The sequence below is a fragment of the Papio anubis genome, chromosome 9 (genome assembly GCF_008728515.1).
Source record: "Papio anubis isolate 15944 chromosome 9, Panubis1.0, whole genome shotgun sequence".
Classification (NCBI taxonomy): Eukaryota; Metazoa; Chordata; class Mammalia; order Primates; family Cercopithecidae; genus Papio; species Papio anubis.
Genome location: NC_044984.1, coordinates 104,141,221 through 104,161,852, shown reverse-complemented (window position 1 = coordinate 104,161,852; position 20,632 = coordinate 104,141,221). Strand labels below are relative to the sequence as shown.

The 20,632-nt window shown below is 49.3% G+C and overlaps 1 protein-coding gene across 1 annotated transcript in view; it reads left to right on the top strand.

Moving 5' to 3' along the window:
- GLTP (glycolipid transfer protein) overlaps positions 1–20,160 on the top strand; it is a 30,760-nt gene extending 10,600 nt beyond the window's left edge. Inside the window, exons 2-5 of the mRNA XM_003907133.4 lie at positions 11,772–11,830; positions 12,863–12,996; positions 15,083–15,233; positions 18,375–20,160. Of these exons, the coding sequence (XP_003907182.1) occupies positions 11,772–11,830; positions 12,863–12,996; positions 15,083–15,233; positions 18,375–18,557 (527 nt within the window). The 3' untranslated portion in view covers positions 18,558–20,160. The remainder of the gene's footprint in view (positions 1–11,771; positions 11,831–12,862; positions 12,997–15,082; positions 15,234–18,374) is intronic.
- Positions 20,161–20,632: the final 472 nt, after the last annotated feature.

The following is a 20,632-nucleotide window of genomic DNA, read 5'->3' as shown; positions in this document are numbered from 1 at the left end:
TTACAGGCATGAGCCACCGTACCCAGCCTAATACCTTCTTTTTCACTGAGCACTTACTAGGTACCAGAAACTGTGCTTAGGCCTTTATTTATACAACTTTATTTAAGCGTCACAGCAACGCTTTGAAGAGGAGTCCATTATGAGCCTCATTTTAAAAATGAGGAAACTTTCCAGGTGTGGTGGCTGATGCCTGTAACCCCAGCACTTTGGGAGGCCCAGGCAGGCAGATCTCTTGAGGTTAGGAGTTTGAGACCAACCTGGCCAACATGGCAAAACCTTGTCTCTACTAAAAATACAAAAATTAGCAGGCATGGTGGCGGGCGCCTCTAATCCTAGCTGCTTGGGAGACTGAGGCAGGAGAATGGGGTGAACTTGGGAGGCGGAGGTTGCAGTGAGCCAAGATCACACCATTGCACTCCAGCCTGGGCGAGAGAGTGAGAGTCTCAAAAAAAAAAAAAAAAAAAGGACAAATAATTTTCCCAGCTAAGTGTAGTGGCTCATGCCTGTAATCCCAACACTTTGGGAGGCCGAGGCAGGCGGATCATGACGTCAGGAGATCGAGACCATCCTGGCCAGCATGGTAAAACCCTGTCTCTACTAAAATACCAAAAAAAAAAAAAAAAAAAAATTAGCTGGGCGTGGTAGTGCGTGTCTGTAGTCTCAGCTACTCAGGAGGCTGAGGCTGAGGAATCGCTTGAACCCAGGAGGTGGAGGTTGCAGTGAGTCGAGATCTCACCACTGCATTGTAGCCTGGCAACAGAACAAGACTCTGTCTCCAAAAAAAAAAAAAAAAAAAAAAGGCATTTTCCCAACTGCATCATTGTTAGTTCAACACTGTTTTTTCCTGAACAGGGGGCAATTATGGGACAAATAGTTGGCATGTCATGAGGGTAAGTTTGTCTGTCTTTTTTTTTTTTTTTTTTGAGGTAGTCTCGCTCTGTTACCCAGGCTGGAGTGCAGTGGCGCAATCAATCTCGGCTCTCTGCAATCTCCACCTCCTGGGTTCAAGTGATTCTCCTGCCTCAGCCTCCTGAGAAGCTTGGATTACAGACGCGCACCATCATGCCCGACTCATTTTTGTATTTTTAGTAGAGATGGGTTTACACTATGTTGGCCAGGCTGGTTTTGAACTCCTGGCCTCAAGTGATCCACCTGCCTTGGCCTCCCAAAGTGCTGGGATTACAGGCATAAGCCACTGTGCCTGGCCCGGAGATGAAGTTTTTAAAGCAGTATTTTGAATTGTTTTGTAAACATTCTTTCCTCTTTAGATAGTAGACTCAAAGTAGGAACCCGTTTTAGGAATGTAGGTAATCTCAAGGCTCGTATCCTTAAAAATAGGCCTTATTGTAAACTGAGCCATGACAACCCGCACCCCCAGATAAATAAATGATTCATCTCCATCAGCTGTAATTTGAGTGTCTTCCATTATCATCCTTGTAACCCAGGACCTATAAAGTTAATCTGCCTCATATGTTTAACAACTGAACTTTATTATTCAGCTATGAAAAAAAACATTGAATTTACAATAGAACCTCCCCACACCAGGCTTGTAGCATCACGACACGGGCATCCTGTTCTTCCTTTCTGGAAATAACTGTTTATGAATTGGGTTAGGTGTGTTCTGTCCTGGATCACACAGGCTGAAAGTGAAGCAAGCTGTGCATATTAAAGAGTGCTTTTTTGTTCCTGAACATTGTTCCTGAGATGAAATGAGAGGGTGGACCAGGGCAGGGCAATTTGGTCACCTCGTTACTCAACATCAGGAACATCCCGTGTCGAAAGAGATGGCTGTTTGAAGAGGCAGGCATGGAGAGGCAGCTTGGATGGAAATTTCCAGATATATGCTGTGGTCCTGTGGTCCTGCTAAGAGCATAATGACCAGTACTGTCCAACTCTCTTGAGGCCAGAAAAAGAGGAAATGAGGTTGGGTGCAGTGGCTTCTGCCTGTAATCCCAGTGCTTTGGGAGGCCAAGGTGGGAGGATCACTTGTGGCCAGGAGTTCAAGACCAGCCTGGGCAACAAAGTGAGACCCCATCTCTACAAAAAATTAAAAACAAAAAATTAGCTGGGCATGGTGACATGTGTCTGTAGTCTCAGCTACTCCAGAGGCTGAGGCTGGAGGATCACTTGAGCCTGGGAGGTCAAAACTGCAGTGAGGCCGGGCGTGGTGGCTCACGCCTGTAATCCCAGCACTTTGGGAGGCCAAGGTGGGCAGATCATGAGGTCAGGAGATCGAGACCATCCTGGCTAACACGGTGAAACCCCATTTCTACTAAAAATACAAAAAATTAGCCGGGCGTGGTGGCGGGCACCTGTAGTCCCAACTACTCGGGAGTCTGAGGCAGGAGAATGATGTGAACCCAGGAGGCAGAGCTTGCAGTGAGCCAAGATCGCGCCGCTGCACTCCAGCCTGGGTGACAGAGCGAGACTCCGTCTCAAAAAGAAAAAGAAAAAAGCTGCAGTGAGCTGTGATTGTGCCACTATACTGCAGCCTGGGTGACACAATGAGACCCCATCTCAAAAAAAAAAAAAAAAAAAGAAATTAGTGTGATACTGCTGTGTAGCATATGGTCACTGCTGGCTTATAGGGAATTCTGCTTTCTGGGCAATGTCACCCGTCTCAACTGTGGCAGAGACCCAGGCAGGAGGCCCCAGATAGCCCTTGTCTAGTCAGAGTTGTCCCAAAGGCCATGCATGAAACCCCTCCTTGGTGCCTGCCTCCTCTTTGCAGGAGATTCTGATTCTGTTGGCTATTTGGTTTTTAAGTATCTAAAAGACTTTGGCTGGGCACGGTGGCTCATGCCTGTAATCCCAACACTTTGGGAAGCCGAGGTGGGTGGATCGTTTGAGCTCAGGAATTTGAGACCACCCTGGGCAACATGGTAAAATCCTGTCTCTACTAAAATACAAAAATTTAGCCTGACATGGTGGTGTGCACCTGTAGTCCCAGCTACTTGGGAGGCTGAGGCAGGAGAATTGCTTGAGCTTGGGAGGCGGAGGTTGCAGTGAGCTGAGATTGCTCCACTGCACTCTAGCTTGGGCTACAGAGTGAGACTCTGTCTCAAAAAAAAAAATAAATAAATAATTGAAGCACTGCAGGAAGAAGTAGCTGTCAACCACCAACAGGAGTTTAAAAAAAATACACAAAGTTGGCCAGGTACACTAGCTCATGCCTGTAATCCTAGCACTTTGGGAGGCCGAGACTGGAGGATTGCTTGAGCCCAGGAGTTCAAGACCAGCCTGGGCAATGGTGTAGTGAGTCCCAGTCTCTACAAAAAGTAAAAAAAAAAAAAAAAAAAAGAATTAGCCCAGCATGGTGGTGCACACCTGTAGTCCCAACTACTCTGGAGGCTGAGGTGGGAGGATTGCTTGAGCCCAGGAGTTCCAGGCTACAATGAGCCATGATTGTGCCACTGCATTCCAGCCTGGGCAACACAGTGATACCCTGTCTCAAAAAAAAAAAAAAAAAGATATACAAAGCTGTCCAGTTGTCCTAAAAGCCTGAAGGCACACCATCTAGAGTCATTTAGTGATGGTTTGAGGGGACCAGTGACATTTCTGGGCCACATCTTTATCATAACTCGTATTTTTGATGATGGCCCTGTTTAGAAAGCTACAAATGGCTTCCACTATGAAAGCAGTGACATTTGTGTTACATTTTGATGAGCTCCATCCAGGATGGCTGAGCTGCAATACTAATGGTGTATTTGTATTTGAGAGCCAGGCACAGGGGTGCACAGCTGTAGTCCCAGGTACTCAGGAAGCTGAGGCAGGAAGATCACTTGAGCCCAGGAGTTCTTGGCTGTAGTGTGCTACACTGATTGGGTGTCTGCACTAAGTTTGGCATCAATATGGTGACCTCCTGGCAAAGGGGACCACCAGGTTGCTTAAAGAGGTGTGAACTGGCCCAGGTTGGAAACAGCAGGTCAAAATTCCCATGCTGATCAATAGAGGGATTGCACCTGTGAATAGCCACCGCATTCCAGCCTGGGCAATATAGCAAGACTCTTAAAAAAAATGGTAGATGGAAAATATTTCACTGTTTTTATTTGTTTTATTATTGAGATTAAGCGTCTTTTCATTTCTATTGTGAATTGCCCACTGTTCTATAGGGCTGTTGTTTTTTTCTTACTGATTTGTAAGAGCTCTTTACATATTAGGGATATTGGCCTTTTTTCTGTTATGCTTGTTACACAGACTCTTTACTGTCTGCCCCCAAGTTTTTGACTTTAGTTGGTGGTGGAATTTCTCCTCTCCCCCATATAGGAGGTTTCTGTTTTTTATAATTAGGTTTATTGGTTTCTTTCCTTGTGCCTTGTGAGTTGAGTAGCGTGCATTGGAAAAAGCCTTCTCCATTAAACAGAAGGGGCCATTTGCCAGCTGTTCCAGATAACCAAGGCTTTACTGTATTTGGAATCTGCTCATTCTAGTTGGGTCTGTGAAAGAAGATGGTGGGACCATATCTGATTTTTCTTTTTTTAAAGACAGCTTCAGGCCAGGCATGGCAGCTCACGCCTGTAATCCCAGCACTTTGAGGGGGCCAAGGCAGACAGATCGCTTGAGCCCAGGAGTTTGAGACTGGCTTGGGCAAAATAGTAAGACCCCGTCTCTATTTGTTTTTTTCAGACAGTCTCACGTGTGATCTCAACTCACTGCAACCTCCACCTCCCAGGTGCAAGTGATTCTCTTGCCTCAGCCTCCCAAGTAGCTGGGATTACAGATTTGCCACCACTACGCCCAGCTAATTTTTATATTTTTAGTACAGATGGGGTTTCACCATGTTGGTCAGGCTGGTCTTGAACTCCGAACCTCAGGTGATCTGCCTGCCTCGGCCTCCCAAAGTGTTGGGATTACAGACGTAAGCCACCATGCTCGGCCTGACGCTGTCTCTATTAAAAAAAAAAATAAGAAGAAGAATAAGTAAAAAATGTTTAAAAAGACAGCTTCCTTTCTCCCTGGAGGTCATGAACTAGAAAACCCTCCAGGTCCCCTCCCTCCCTCCAGGTAGACAGGTTCTGGGTGGCATTTCAAAGAGCCTGTTTGCTGACAACAATTTAAAAAAAACAAGTTTGGGGTAACTGCAAAACTGGTCAAACAAGAAGGGTAATTTGGGGTTAGGGCTGCATTCTGTAGGAAATGGAAGGCTCGAGAGCCTGGTAGAAACATGTCATGCTCTATTCAGAGCAGGCGCAGGCTTGAATTTAAACTATTAGAGGCTGGGTGCGGTGGCGCACGCCTGTAATCCCAGCTTCTAGGGAGCTGAGGCAGGAGAATCACTTGAACCCGGGAGGCGGAGGTTGCAATGAGCCTAGATTGCGCCACTGCACTCTAGCCTGGGCGACGGAGTGAGACTCTGTCTCAAAATAAATAAATAAGTAAAATAAACTATTAAAAAAGCGACCACATGCTTGGGAATTAAAATCGTCTTCTGGTTTCCTATTTTCTCTGAGTTCACAGGACTTCAAAGAAACATTCTTTGAGTTCGAAGAATGGTAACATTCTAGACAGAAAGGTTAAGGGTATAGTGGAAGCAGCTTTGGCTCTGGAATTGTGTCTTGGCACTCCCTGGAGTGTAACCTGGGCAAGTCATTTGGCTTTTCTGGGACTTGATGTCGTTGGACTGCACCAAAGGCAAACAGAAGCCTAGAGCCTTGAGTAGGAGCTGTTGAAACAGGCTTCAGCCCAACTATATACAGAGCACTTCCTGTTTGCACAGCACCTCTGGGCTGTAGAAACCGAAGGGCCAGAACCTGGAGTGGTTAAGTCACTTGGCCAAACTCACACCAGAGCTGAGATTCAAACCTAGGACTGTGGATGCCACTGCTTCAATGCCACTGCCCAGGTTGATGCCCCTGCTAATCGCAGGCAGCCCACCTCCAGATACTTCCAGACACACTTCAGCGTGCATGTTTACATAATACAGAGATGCATGCAGAGCTCCCTTTCCTGCCAGTGACTCCCTGTGGGTAGAGCGTGGAAGTGGAGTCTGGGGTGGCGTTCCCAGCCCCTGCCTTGCCTCCCCTCTCTTCTGCTAGGCTCCCAGCCCCAGAAGTGCATTTGGGGCATCACATTCCTCCCTTACTGTTGAGCAGGAGCTCTGGCCCTGTGCGGTGGCCCCACACACAATAACAGCTGCTGTTGGGGCCCAGCTCCTGCTGACCATGGCGGCCTCGTGACCCTTGTAGCGCATGGTCAGGAGAACACAAAACAAAAAGCCTTTCTCCCTGCCACCAGGGCAGGGCCCCTCAGAACTGCAAAAGGATGCTGCATAACATTTTTCTGCGTCTCTGAAATGCATGTTGAATGACCTGAGTCATTGAGAAAAGCTAATAAGCCACCCATGGTCGATGGTGATCTGTCATCAAGCCCTGCCATCATCTCTTCTTCACTGGAAGGCTTTGGTTGAAAACCAGCCAATGGCAGTAAAAACAATCATGGTCAGTGCTTTGAGCCCTCACTTTGCACGTGTGACACCTCTTTCTCACAGCAGCCCTGCAGAGGAACATCTTAGAAGGATTTCCATTTTATAAGCAGGGGAACTGAGGCCCAAGTCCCTTCACATATCCTCTGCCATCTGGGTTGGATAGGTACTTAAAACCAGTGTGTTGGGTCAGTCTGAACCATAGGAGGGTGCAGAGATGGAGAGCCTGGCAGGGAAATACACTGACAGATTCTACATTTCCCACAGTCCATTCATTCACTCATTCATTCCACAGATGTCATACAAGTACCGACTGGGGTCAGGCACCTGCTGGGTGCTGGGGGCGTAGCAGGGAACCTGGTCCCTGCCCTCTTCAGAGCTCAAGTCTGGTGGCAAGACTGTTGGTTTAAAAAACAAAGGTGTAACACACGTGACTATCATCACTGTAACGGTGAAACAGACTTGGAAAAAAAAAGTAGAAAAACAAATAGGATTTTATGAGCAGAAAAAAACCCTGACATTAGTTTTTTCAGTATTTTCTTTTTTTTTTTTTTTTTTTTTTTTTTTTTTTTTGAGACGGAGTCTCGCTGTGTCGCCCAGGCTGGAGTGCAGTGGCCGGATCTCAGCTCACTGCAAGCTCCGCCTCCCGGGTTTTTACGCCATTCTCCTGCCTCAGCCTCCCGAGTAGCCGGGACTACAGGCGCCCGCCACCTCGCCCGGCTAGTTTTTCGTATTTTTTAGTAGAGACGGGGTTTCACCGTGTTAGCCAGGATGGTCTCGAACTCCTGACCTCATGATCCGCCCGTCTCGGCCTCCCAAAGTGCTGGGATTACAGGCTTGAGCCACCGCGCCCGGCCTTTTCAGTATTTTCTATGAGAAAATCCAAACGTGGCAAAGTTGAAAGAATTTTACAGTAAATAGTACTTGTACATCTATCACCTAGATGTTACCATTAATATTTTACTGTGCCTATCTATCCATATCTCTATCCATCCGTCCATCAGTCTAATGTAAGCCTTTGTACATTATGCATTTTTATTTTTCATTTATTTATTTTTTTGAGATAGAATTTCACTCTTGTTGCCCAGGCTGGAGTGCAGTGGCACAATCTCGGCTCACTGCAACCTCTGCCTCCTGGGTTCAAGTGATTCTTCTGCCCCAGCGTCCCAAGTAGCTGGGATTACAGGTGCGCGCCACCATGCCTGGCTAATTTTTGTATTTTTATTACAGACGGGGTTTCACCATGTTGGTCAGGCCGGTCTTGAACTCCTGACCTCAGGTGATCCATCCACCTCGACCTTCCAAAGTGCTGGGATTATAGGGGCGAGCCACTGCGCCTGGCCCACATTTTAATTTTTTTTAAGAGATGGAGTCTCACTCTGTTGCGCAGGCTGGAGTGCAGTGACACAATCATAGCTCAGTGCAACTTTAAATCCTGGGCTTGAGCGATCCTCCACCTCAGCCTCCCAAGTAGCTGGGACTACAGGTGCATGCCACCATGTCCGGCTCATTATACATTTTGGGAAGATGAGGATGTAAAGCCGTCAGCTGGAGCTGAGGAACAGCCTTATGTCTGGATGGGTTTTGCCAGTCCCCATGTAGCCCATCCATGGCACCTGCCTGGCCCCTTGTGAGGGTCGGAATTGGCACCCTCTGGCGGCACTGTAGTCACTGGCGGAGGAAAGAGGATCTTGGCTCCGGCGTTATTATGTAAGTTGAGAATGCATGGTCCTTCCAGAGAGGCAGCGGTAGCGGTGCTGGAAGAGAACACCTTCCAGGGCTAACAAGTGGCATGACCTCCCCAGGTTGGCCTCCACATGCAGCGGAGGTCAGTGATCCGTCAGGTGAGGTTAAAGGGTGGCATGGAGTTGTCACCCCATTGATGCCTGGCAGGCCTGTCTGGGAGACCAGAGCACCCTGGATTCGTTGCCTGCATCCCTGGCGCAGCACCTCTGAGCAGCCTCTGACGTGACCACCATAGGGAAGGCTCCAGCATGGCCCCTTGTTGGGAGATTTGCCTCTGTAGACATTGGAAAGAGGCTCAGTTGCCAAGAGGAGACTGCTCATGGCCCAGCGTGAGGACAGCATGCCCGGAGCTTGCAGCAGGGCAAGGTGGCAGCCCCGGCTCTAGTGGGGCCTCACAGGGGAGCACAGAGAAAGCAGCAGGGGCACAGGTCAAGGATGAGTCCCACTCGGTGGAGGTTCTGGGGGATCCTGTGGCTTCCACAATGATGTCATTTGCTGGGTCACAGCACCTGACCCTAGTAATGATATGATTGAAGTCCAGGTACTGAGTGTTCAGCACTCACCGGGCACTCTGCTACTTGTATTTGGTGCCTTATTTTATTTTATTTTTGAGATGGAGTCTTGCTCTGTTGCTAGGCTGGAATACAGTGGCACAGTCTCGGCTCACTGCAACCTCCGCCTCCTAGGTTCAGGCGATTTTCCTCTCTCAGCCTCCTGGGTATCTGGGACTACAGGCGCCTGCTACCACGCCTGGCTAATTTTTGTATTTTTAGTAGAGGTGAGGTTTCACCATGTTGGCCAGGCTGGTCTCAAACTCCTGACCTTGTGATCCGCCCGCCTTGGCCTTCCAAAGTGCTGGGATTACAGGTGTGAGCTACCGTCTGGCCTCGGTGCCTTATTTTTAATTTCTTAAAGAAGTATATGAAATAAGTACTATTATTGCCCCATTTGACACAAGAGGAAACTGAGGCACACAGAGGCGAGGAGACTTACTCAGCTTGGGAGTGGTCGTGCAGGATTCTCACCCCATCTGTCTGAATCCCTAGCCCACCTTCTTTCCACTGGACTATGGGCTGTTTCCTTAAGTGTCTAATGCTGTTTCTCTCATAGCTGCAATTAGAATGTTCCAGATGGCTGGCCAGGTGTGCAGGGTCACCCTGGGTGGAATTTGGCTTAAGGAAGTTCCTCCCCTAGCCCTCTGCCCTCATGTGGTCACTTGGCGCACACACTGAGGTCCCTGTCTGGCCTCCTGGGTATTGGCCTTTCACTCCCGTGGGGTCGGCACCCGCCTCTAGCCTGCTCTGGGGTCTTTGTCCCCTGGGCTCTGTAGTAGGCTTAGCGAGGTCACTTTTCTGGACTGCAACAAGGACGATGAAAAGGTGTCACGGAAGCCCGGTAGTCTGTCTTCAGTCTCGAAGGTAAAGTCCACATCGAGCCTACTCAGTAAAGAACCTGCATACTTCCTGCATGTAAGGAGTGAGATGTCCTGTGACAGCCTGCCATGGGGGTGACAAAAGAGGGAGCGGAGGAGAGGCAGGCAGCAGGTTGCTCACATTTCAGCAGATCCCAGCAGTTCCAGGCACTGCCAGGCAGTTTCCAGGTCTACATTTTATCAACTCCAACGTGTTACCTATTATACGATGCTCCCATATATTATGACCCACCAAGAAAGGAAAACGCCTCCATTTAAGAACATTCTACTGGGTGTGATGGTGTATCCCTCTAATCGCAGCACTTTGGGAGGCTGAGGCAGGAGGATTGCTTGAGTCCAGGAGTTGAAGCCTGCAGTGAGCTGTGATCTCGCCATTGTACTCCAGCTTGAGTGCCAGAACAAGACCCTATCTTTATTTTATGCATTTATTTATTTTTATTTATCTTGCTTCAGTTGCCAAAGGACCCTGTCTTTAAAAACACACATAGGTGCATGCTACTATTGAAGACAATGGCCGAGAACAGATTAAGAGGGCAGAAGTCCGGGAGTGTATTTCACATAGCCAGCTGAAAACACTTTAAGGCTACCAACAAAGCAAAACCGGTTACCACTAATCTTAAGAAGATAAACGAGGCCGGGCACAGTGGCTCATGCCTGTAATCCCAGAACTTTGGGAGGCAGAGGCGGGTGGATCACCTGAGGGTGGGAGTTCGAGACCAGGCTGACCAACATAGTGAAACCCGCCTCTACTAAAAATACAAAATTAGCCAGGCGTGGTAGCGTGTGCCTGTAATCCCAGCTACTCGGGAGGCTGAGGTAGGAGAATTGCTTGAACCCAGGAAGTGGAGGTTGTGGTCAGCTGAGATCGTGCTATTGCACTCCAGCTTGGGCAACAGGAGTGAAACTCTGTCTCGGGAAAAAAAAAAAAAAGATAAGCGTTATGAATGATGAAAAAGTCAACAGAGTAGATAAAGCTTTTATATTCAAAAACTGCAATTACTTTTGCACCAATCTAATAAATATACGAGATTTGCACACGTCTTAGAAGGACTTTCTCTTGAACCTCTGTAGAAAGAACTGATTCCTCAGTAGCATCATAAAAATAAAGTAGTTAATATTGATGAAGCTACAGAATTAATGGCTCAGTTCTAATATAGTGGTGATGCATCAAATTCCCCCCAAAGACCAATAAATTAAATGTTTTATACAATTAAAAACAAATACATTGTATAGCTCTAGAAAAAATTTCTTTATATCCTTATTCTATGAGCTTTTTTCTATTTTAAAAGTTAAGCACTTTTTTTAAAAAAATCTTTTTTGTTAAAAACAGACACATTAACTTAGGTCTACACAAGATCCTGATCACCAAGATCTGTGCAAAAAAAAAATTTTTTTTTTTTTTTTTTGAGACAGAGTCTCACTCCGTCACCCAGGCTGGAGTATAGTGGCGTGATCTCACCTCACTGCAACCTCCGCCTCCCGGGTTCAAGCAATTTTCCTGCCTCAGCCTCTTGAGTAGCTGGGATTACAGGCGCGAGCCACCATACCCAGCTAATTTTTGTATATTGGTAAAGACAAGGTTTCACCATGTTGACCAGGATGGTCTTGAACTCTTGACTTCAAGTGATCCACCTGCCTTAGCCTCCTAAAGTGCTGGGATTACAGGCGTGAGCCACTGCACCAGGCCAAAATTTTTTTTTAATTAGCCAGATATGGTGGTGCATGCCTATAGTCCCAGCTACTCCAGAGGCCGAGGTTGGGAGGATGGCTTGAACCCAGGAGGTCAAGGCTGTGGTGAGCTATGATCACACCACTGCGCTCCAGCCTGAGTGACAGACCGAGACTGTGTCTCAAGATAAACCCCAAAAAACAAACAAATACCATTCTGATTCTCTAGATGAATCAAATGTGTGTCTTAGGATTGGACTGTTTATTTCAAGCTGTCCTCATCATGCCTCTGTGATTGGTGCTGTAGCCTCATTTGCCAACAGGAAGCTCAGAGAACGGAGCTGGGAGCTGCACCCAAGCCCATGCTGCCTTAGTAACATCCAGAACAACTCAGCTCTCCCCGGGACCCACCATGTAACCCACCCACCATGTCCCCACGGCCTGCAGTGGCCCTGAAAAATCACTTGCTGGTAATCTCAATCTCTCTTCTCATTTTGTCCCCAGATTGCCTTGGGTCCCCAGTGTTCACTCCCATCAAGGCAGACATAAGCGGCAACATCACGGTACGTACCTGGTCAGGCAGCCATAGCCCAGGACTTGCATCAGGAATCTAAGCCTACCTGGGTTGCCAGCACCATGGTCCCAGCTGCAAGCTTCCCAGCCCGAGGAAGGACATGGAGGCGTAGAAGATGGGCCCCAAACTTGCCCAATCAGGGCTCAATGTTCTCTGCCCTCCTCCACAGTCTCGCCATCTGGTCACCAGTCTAGCCTGACTGGGACCAAAGTCTAATTAAAGAGTTGACCCTGAGAAGGAACCTGCTGGTTCTTTCATCTATCCCCACCAAGTAAGTAAGTCCCAAAGTCCGCAGTCAGCACTGGTCTGGCCCTCCCCTTCTCCAATCCTGGTAGTTCCTGATGCCGTCTCCCCTGCCATAGACTGCCCGTGAGAATCCATGTAGGGCCCAGCCAAGGGCTTGGGACACACTGTATGATCTCATTTCTTCATCCCAGCAGCCCTTTGAGGCTGGTCCTGTGTTATCCCCTTTTTACAGATGAAGAAGCTGAGACTCAGAGTGAGACCTTAAGAGAAGGACTCACTTAAGGTCACAAGCAAGTAAGTGGCAGAGCTGGGATTCAGACCCAGGCCTACCTGGCTCCATCTCAGAGGCCTTCATTCCTGGACTTCTTGGAATCCTCGGAACCTATTTCCACTTGTCCACCAAAGCAAAACTTCAGATACTTGGTGTCTGAGCCAGTGTCAGTAGTGGCTGGAGAACATGAACTTTGTACCAACTGTGTGACCTTGGACAAGTCCATGCCCTTCTGTGAGCCTCAGTGTCTCTGCCTGTAAAATGGGATAATGACAGCAACTTCAGGGTTGCCACCAGGATCATATAAGGCAGTGCCTGTAAAGCATTTTGCAAATCCTTGCTCATGTGAACAGTCATAGTTACTGTTACAGGTCTTATCCCTGCTGTTCCTGGAGGGCAGGAAGGAGCGGGAGATGCTGGTAGGGTGCTCTTCACCCAGCGTGCGGGCCAGATATCTATAGGGGGCAGTTTACCTAAGGGAAAATCCTGTGTGCTCCATTTCAGAAAATCAAAGCCGTGTATGACACCAACCCAGCCAAGTTCCGGACCCTGCAGAACATCCTGGAGGTGGAGAAAGAAATGTATGGAGCAGAGTGGCCCAAAGTAGGGGCCACACTGGCGCTGATGTGGCTGAAAAGGTGACGGGCTCAGGTGGCAGGGCCTGGGTGCTGTGCTGCAGAGGAGGGAAAGCAAACCTGTCACTGTTCCGCAGTGTCACCCCAGGCTGGGAAGGTCACTTCCGAGCCCTTCCAGTGTGATGCTAGTTAATGACTGGAAAAAGGTCTCCCAAGGGCCAGGGCTTGCCTGACAGTGATGCTTCCTGGTTCCAGTCCCATCAGAGTATAGGAGCACACCCTGATCAGGGCATCGTGCTAAGCTTTTTTTTTTTTTTTTTTGACGGGGTCTTGCGCTGTCGCCCCGGCTGGAGTGCAGTGGCCGGATCTCGGCTCACTGCAAGCTCCGCCTCCCGGGTTCACGCCATTCTCCTGCCCCAGCCTCCCGAGTAGCTGGGACTACAGGCGCCCGCCACCTCGCCCGGCTAGTTTTTTGTATTTTTAAGTAGAGATGGGGTTTCACCGTGTTAGCCAAGATGGTCTCGATCTCCTGACCTCGTGATCCACCCATCTCGGCCTCCCAAAGTGCTGGGATTACAGGCTTGAGCCACCGCGCCCGGCCCGTGCTAAGCTTTTTATATGCTGATTGGGTTTCATATTCTGTGAGTTAGGTGTGGTAGCTATTCGCACCTCACAGAGGAGGCAGCTGGCACTTCTGGAGGCCAAATCACGTGCCCATGTCATCCAGCACAGTTATGCAGGTTGCCTACTGCACAGAGGTGTCCTGTTTAGGGCTGGTCACACGTACAAAGTGGATTTGTATGTTATGACAGTTTCTTGGTAGAAGTATACCATCTTGAGGAGAAGGAATTCTTTTATTTTTATTTTTTATTTTTAGACAGAATCCCGTTCTATTGCCCAGGCTGGAGTGCAGTGGCGCAATCTCGGCTCACTGCAGCCTCCGCCTCCTGGGTTCAAGCAATTCTCCTGCCTCAGCCTCTTGAGTAGCTGGGATTACAGGTGTGCACCACCATGCCTGGCTAAGTTTTGTATTTTTTAGTAGAGACAGGCCCGCCATGTTGGCCAGGCTGGTCTTGAACTCCTGGCCTCAAGTGATCCATGTGAGGCAGGTGTGAGGCACCGTGCCCGGCTGTGAGGAGGAGTTCTAATTTGCATAAATACATCCTATGGGCTGGTTTGAACCCATGCTGTTCTCAACCAGCTATAGACTCTTCAGCCCTCAAACCCAGTGCTTCTGCCCCTTAGAGCACCCCACCCTGACTTGATCCCCACCCCACTGCAGGGAGGGAGCAGAGCAGCTCACCTGGGGACCCCAGTGGGACAGTGAGGGGCAGTGAAGGAAAGAGCCTGCCAGGTGGGGGGCACGCAGTGAGGCAGGCAGGGTTCACATCCTGGCCTGTGACAGAGCCTTTCTAGGGAAGCCTCAGTGCTTTCCTCTGTGAAATGGGCTGATTGTGCCAAGCTCAGCCTCACAGGCCCCAGGGAAGCAAGAGGTGAGATGGTGTGTGCTAAGGGGAGGGCCCTGGTGAGCTTTTCCATGTGGACTCCTTGCTATACCCCATCTGCTTCTCCTGGCTCTCGAAACATCACCCTACCCCTTCAGGAAAGGCTCGAGTGGCCATTGGAGGATGCTCTGGGAGGTCTCAGGCAGAGAAGCAATGTAGCAGACTTAGAAAGATGCTGAGGGCTGGGGAGCGGAGGCAGGGAACCTGGTGCACAGGGGGCCAGTCTCGCCAGTGTGCCCGGTATATCCACAGTCTGTGGTCTGCAAACCCTTTAAGGGCCAGCACTGTGGCTTCATTCCTCAAGCCTGATGGTTGCCTACCATGTTCCAGCCTGTGGGGGCCATGTGGACACAGAAATGGACAAGGCAGGCCCAGACCCACCCCTCGTGGATCTTACAGCCAGTGTCACTGTTGTCATGGGCCAGCACCAGGCCTGGAGGAGAGAAGGTGCTTGGGAGATAATGAATGGAGCCAAGTGGTCACGTTACTTGTAAGCAGCAGGGAAAGATGATTAGGGAATAACCATGCCCTCTGGGGTGTACATGTTCCTGGCTCACAGTAGGTGGCAAATTCAGAGTCCATCAGGGTCTTTCACGACAGGGGTGTGCACGGTCCTAATGAACCTTCTCCTCCCTGGGCCGCAGAGGCCTCCGCTTCATCCAGGTCTTCCTCCAGAGCATCTGCGACGGGGAGCGGGACGAGAACCACCCCAACCTCATCCGCGTCAACGCCACCAAGGCCTACGAGATGGCCCTCAAGAAGTACCACGGCTGGATCGTGCAGAAGATCTTCCAGGTGAGCCGCCCTCACAGGCCCCAAAGGACCACCAGCTTGCAGATTCTGCTCCCCACCCTCCTGGCCTGTGAGGCTATGTTTACCCTCTCGGGCTCAGGAAGGGCTCCCCCATCTATTTGGGTGAGGCTAGTGTACGGAGAGGTCCCCCTCCCGTGCCCTGGCCAGCCCCATTCAAGCCACAGCAGGTGTCACTGTAGATACTCCACGGTGTTTCTCTCTAGGGGCCTTGGCCTGCAAGGCCTGATGGTGGGGTGAAAAGAGAAACCACAGGGAAAGCCCTGGAGGACCCCAGGTCAAAGGTGGCCCAGCCTGATGGCCCCTCAAATTCAGCCTGGATCCCCACATGGGGCATGCGGGGAAAGAAGGGCCTCCTCCTGGGAGCATCTGCTGAAAGGACACCGGCCCTCTGCGTTCTTGGTGGCTTGTGTTGGGGTGACATTGGCCAGGGCTCCTGGAAGTGAGGCTTCAGCCCCTGCCTGGTTAGGTGAGGGCCCTACAGTTGATCACCAGGCTGGAAGCCCTGCTCAGGAGACGTCTGAAGGCCCTCTGGCTGCCCTGCGCCATGCCCTTCACCTGCTGCTTGCTGCCCTCATCTCACCCACATGTTCCTGCCCGGCCTGTTCTGGCCACCCTTTCTGCTGCAGCTCCCTCTGCCTGCCCACCCTGGTGGCCATGAGAACGAGGGGCTGATGGACCCTGTTCAGTGTTCCTGTGGGGTACAGTCTGCAAGCAGGCTGGAGCAGAAACCAGTATGGTTCCAAAGAGGAAGAGCTGGTCACAGAGTGAGATGCATGGCAGCCCCTGGGCCATCCACCCCGGAAGAGCTGGAGACAGAGTCCATTCCCATGGGCCCCTTGAGATCTCCACAGTGCATTGCCCCTACAAATCCTCAAACCATCACCTCAATAGTAACAGTGTGTCCTGTGTACCTGGCCCAGGGCAGCTGCCCATGAATTGTAATCTTCACAAATGCACCACAAGGTGGCACTGTTCTTACCCCCATTTCCCAGATGAGGACGGTGACACTGAGACAAGGTCACACAACACAAAAATGGGGGGCTGTGATCCTACCTTCCTGAGCCTCAATATCCTCATTTTTCAAATAGGTATAAAATAGGCATTAAATAAATGAAATTAATCAGTATAAAGTGCTTGACACATGGTTCACATGGTTTATACTCAGTACATCAAAGCTATTGCTTTTTTTTTTTTTGAGACAGGGTCTCCCTCTGTCACTGTCGCCCAGGCTGGAGTGCAGTGGTACAGTCTTAGCTTACCGCAACCTCTACTTCCCACGCTCAAGCAATTCTCCAGCCTCAGTGTCGCAAATAGCTGGGACTACAGGTGCGAGCCACCAACACCTAGCTAATTTTTGTATTTTTTTGTAGAGACAAGGTTTCACCATGTTGCCCAGACTGGTCTTGAACTCTTGAGCTCAAAGCAATCCTCCCACCTTGGCCTCCCAAAGTGCTGGGATTATAGGCGTGAGCCACCACCCCAGCTATTACTACTTTTATTATGAAAGAATAATATTTGGCCAGGTGCGGTGGCTCATGCCTGTAATCCCAGCACTTTGGGAGGCCAAGGCAGGTGGATCACCTGAGGTCAGGTTGGAGATCAGCCTGGCCAACACAGTAAAACCCCGTCTCTACTAAAAATACAAAAAATTGGCCAGGTGCGGTGGCTCAAGGCTGTAATCCCAGCACTTTGGGAGGCTGAGGCAGGCGGATCACAAGGTCAGGAGATCGAGACCATCCTGGCTAACATGGTGAAACCCCGTCTCTACCACAAATACAAAAAATCAGCTGGGTGTGGTGGTGGGCACCTGTAGTCCCAGCTACTTGGGAGTCTGAGGCAGGAGAATGGCGTGAACCCAGGAGGCAGAGCTTGCAGTGAGCCGAGATCGTGCCACTGCACTCCAGCCTGGGCGACAGAGTGAGACTCCGTCTCAAAAAAAAAAAAAAAAAATTAGCTGGGCATGGTGGCAGGCACCTGTAGTCCCAGCTACTTGGGAGGTTGAGGTAGGAGAATAGCTTGAACCCAGTAAGCAGAGGTTGCAGTGAACCAAGATCGTGCCACTGCACTCCAGCCTGGAGGACAGAGCAAGACTATGTCTAAAAAGATTTAAAAAATAGGATTTATACTTTCCTCATCCTATCAAACTCCTGGCCTAAACTTGTTTTTTCTTTTTTTTTTTTTTAAGATAGAGTCTCGCTCTGTCACCCAGGCTGGAGTGCAGTGGCGTGATCTCAGCTCACTGCAACCTCCGCCTCCTGGGTTCAAGCAATTCTCCTGCCTCAGCCTCCCGAGTAGCTGGGACTACAGATTCCCACCACTACACCTGGCTAATTTTTTGTATTTTTAGTACAGACGGGGTTTTCTCATATTGGCCAGGCTGGTCTCGAACTCCTGACCTTGTGATCCGCCCACCTTGGCCTCCCAAAGTGCTGGGATTACAGGCATGAGCCACCGCACCTGGCTAGCCTAAGCTTTTTATCTAGTTGTACCTTTTTTCTTCTGGCTCTGAAATTCTGTGAATTTCAAATTCTCTGTACTTTTCAAGTATGAGAGCAGCCCTGAAATTTAGGGAAGTATCGGCCCCCTAAGGACAAAAGAGAGACCACAGTATGATTAGCAGTCGTCTCCCCAACTCAGAAAGTGAGTTTTCCGAAGAAGCAGTTCCCTTTTTCCAGAGCAGGGAACCCAGAAGGAAGAGACTTACCCATGCTGAACACCTACTGTGTGCCAGGTGTTGTGCTGAGTGCCTACTGTATGCCTGGTGCTGTGCTGAGCACTTTGTACAAACCCCCTAATCCTTATAAAAGCAACCCGATTAGGTGGGAGCCATTATCCCCATTTTGCAGACGAGGAAACTGAAGCTCAGAGAGGCTAAGTGGCTTGCTCAAGGCTCACAGCTAGTTGGTGGCCCAGACTGGCATTTGCACCTAGGCTTGTCTGTCCCCAAAGCTGATGTCCTTCCTGCTGTCGCTCCCTTTTCCTTTCCCTTCCAACACCTCAAATAGCACAGACCCCCTGTCCAGCACGGACCCAGGGAAGACCCCTCCCAGAACCCTGGCCTGCTGGCCTGGCTCCTCGGCCCCTGCTAACGCTGTGCCTACCTCCCTTCTTGCCCGTCTCAAGGCAGCACTGTACGCAGCCCCCTATAAATCCGACTTCCTGAAAGCACTCTCCAAGGGGCAGAATGTGACAGAGGAGGAGTGCCTGGAGAAGATCCGCCTCTTCCTAGTCAACTACACGGCCACCATCGATGTCATCTATGAGATGTACACCCAGATGAACGCCGAGCTTAACTACAAGGTGTAGGCGTGCCCACCGCTGGATACGCCCCTGACTCGTGGCCACATGGAGAAACAGGCAAACCAGAATCACTGTGAATCAAGTCTGTGAGCTGCCCCTGGCCTGCGTCCCCCAGAGCGGCCCAGGGTCCTGCCAGAGTCTGCAGGGGACAACCCTCGTTTTTTAAGTCATTTTTTTTTTTTTTGGTCTATTCTAAAGGACCAATAAATAATGATCTTACTTCCAAATCTCCTTGGAATTCACGACAGCACAGACTGACTTTATAGCTTCATTTCAGCGTGGTAAAAATTGATTAACACTTCTAATAAGTCAAGTCCTAGGGTTTTTTGGTTTTGTTTTGTCGCCAACGAGGAACATGGCTCTGGGGGAATGGTGTCATCCACCTCACTTTAAAAATAAGCACATGATGGCTGGGCACCGTGGCTCACGCCTGTAATCCCAGCACTTTGCGGGAGGCCGAGGTGGGTGGATCACCTGAGGTCGGGAGTTTGAGACCAGCCTGGCCAACATGGTGGAACCCCATCTCTACTAAAAATATAAAAAATTAGGCGTGGTGGCGCACGCCTGTAGTTCCAGCTACTCAGGAGGCTGAGGCAGGAGAACCGCTTGAACCCAGGAGGTGGAGGTTGCAGTGAGCTGAGATCGCACCACTGCACTCCAGCCTGGGCAACAAGAGCAAAACTCTATCTCAAAAAAAAAAAAAGAGGTGGGTGGATCACTTGAGGTCAGAGTTTGAGACCAGCCTGACCAACATGGTGAAATCCTGTCTCTACTAAAAATACCCAGGCATGGTAGCACACGCCTGTAATCCCATCTTCTTGGGAGGCGGAGGCAGGAGAATCACTAGAACCCGGGAGGTGGAGGTTACAGTAGCTGAGATCGCACCACTGCATTCCAGCCTGGGCAACGAGAGCGAAACTCAGTCTCAAAAAAAAAAAAAAAAGCACGTGACCTTATGAGGCTCTCGCTGTATTGCTATTTTGGTTATTTTAAGGACTATAATAAGAGTTTGATTTGAAATTATGCCCTATGTGGGATTTTTTTTTTAAAAAAAAGCAAACTGGTGTGTATTCTCATGTGGTTTGCATAGACCAGCCTCACAGCACTATTGTAAACCCTGCTCTTTCTGTCTTGCTAGACAGGTTTTTTTGTTCATTTTCTTTTTTCTGGTTTTTGTTGTTGTTGTTGTTGCTGTTGTTTTACAGCTGAAACCAACCAGCAAGCCCTTGATGACCAAGAGGCGTTTCTTTCAAAGCTACAGGGCACAAACAATTGACCATAGATGACTCTGTTTTCATTCTTCAGAAGAATTACTTCCTTCAGGGACAGATTTTTCAACCTCAGAAACTACCTACTGTGTGTATTCTCTTGACGGGGAGAGATGGACCCTCCAGCCGCTAGGATTCGAGAAAACGCCTCGCTGCCTTAACCGGAACTGTTCTTCCTGGCGCTACAAACAGCTGTACTTTTTAAAGTGCTGGGGCAAACAAAGCAACCCCAAAACAATTGACGTGTGTTTTAAAAGAAAAAACCCAATGAGGAACAATTGGTGATTTTTATGCAGAAACTAAATAATCCTTAATAAATAAATCTCTATTTTGGAATCACATCTGTGCACTGTATTGGTTCTTGATTTTTTTTTTTTTTTTTTATTTCCTGCATTGAAAATTACAACTGGGGACCCTTACAAATCCTACCAATAACTTATTTTCTGGCCTCCACGGTTTTAAAATTTTATTTATTTATTTTATTATTTTTAAATGTTTTTGTAGAGATTGGGGTCTTGCTATGCAAAGGTGCCAGGCTGGTCTCAGTCTCCTGGCCTTAAGCAGTCCTCCTGCCTCAGCCTCCCAAAGGGTTGGGATTACAGGCATGAGCCACTGCACCAGGCCTGGCCTCCATGGTTTTAAAAAACAGAACTGGTTGCTGCATGGAGAAACGGGAATTTCACATAAGACTCTTGGGTTTTGGCAGGGTGCAGTGGCTCACTTCTGTAATCCCAGCACTTTGGGAGACTGAGGCGGGTGGATCACTTGAGGTCAGGAGTCCAAGACAAGCATGGCCAACATGGTAAAACCCCG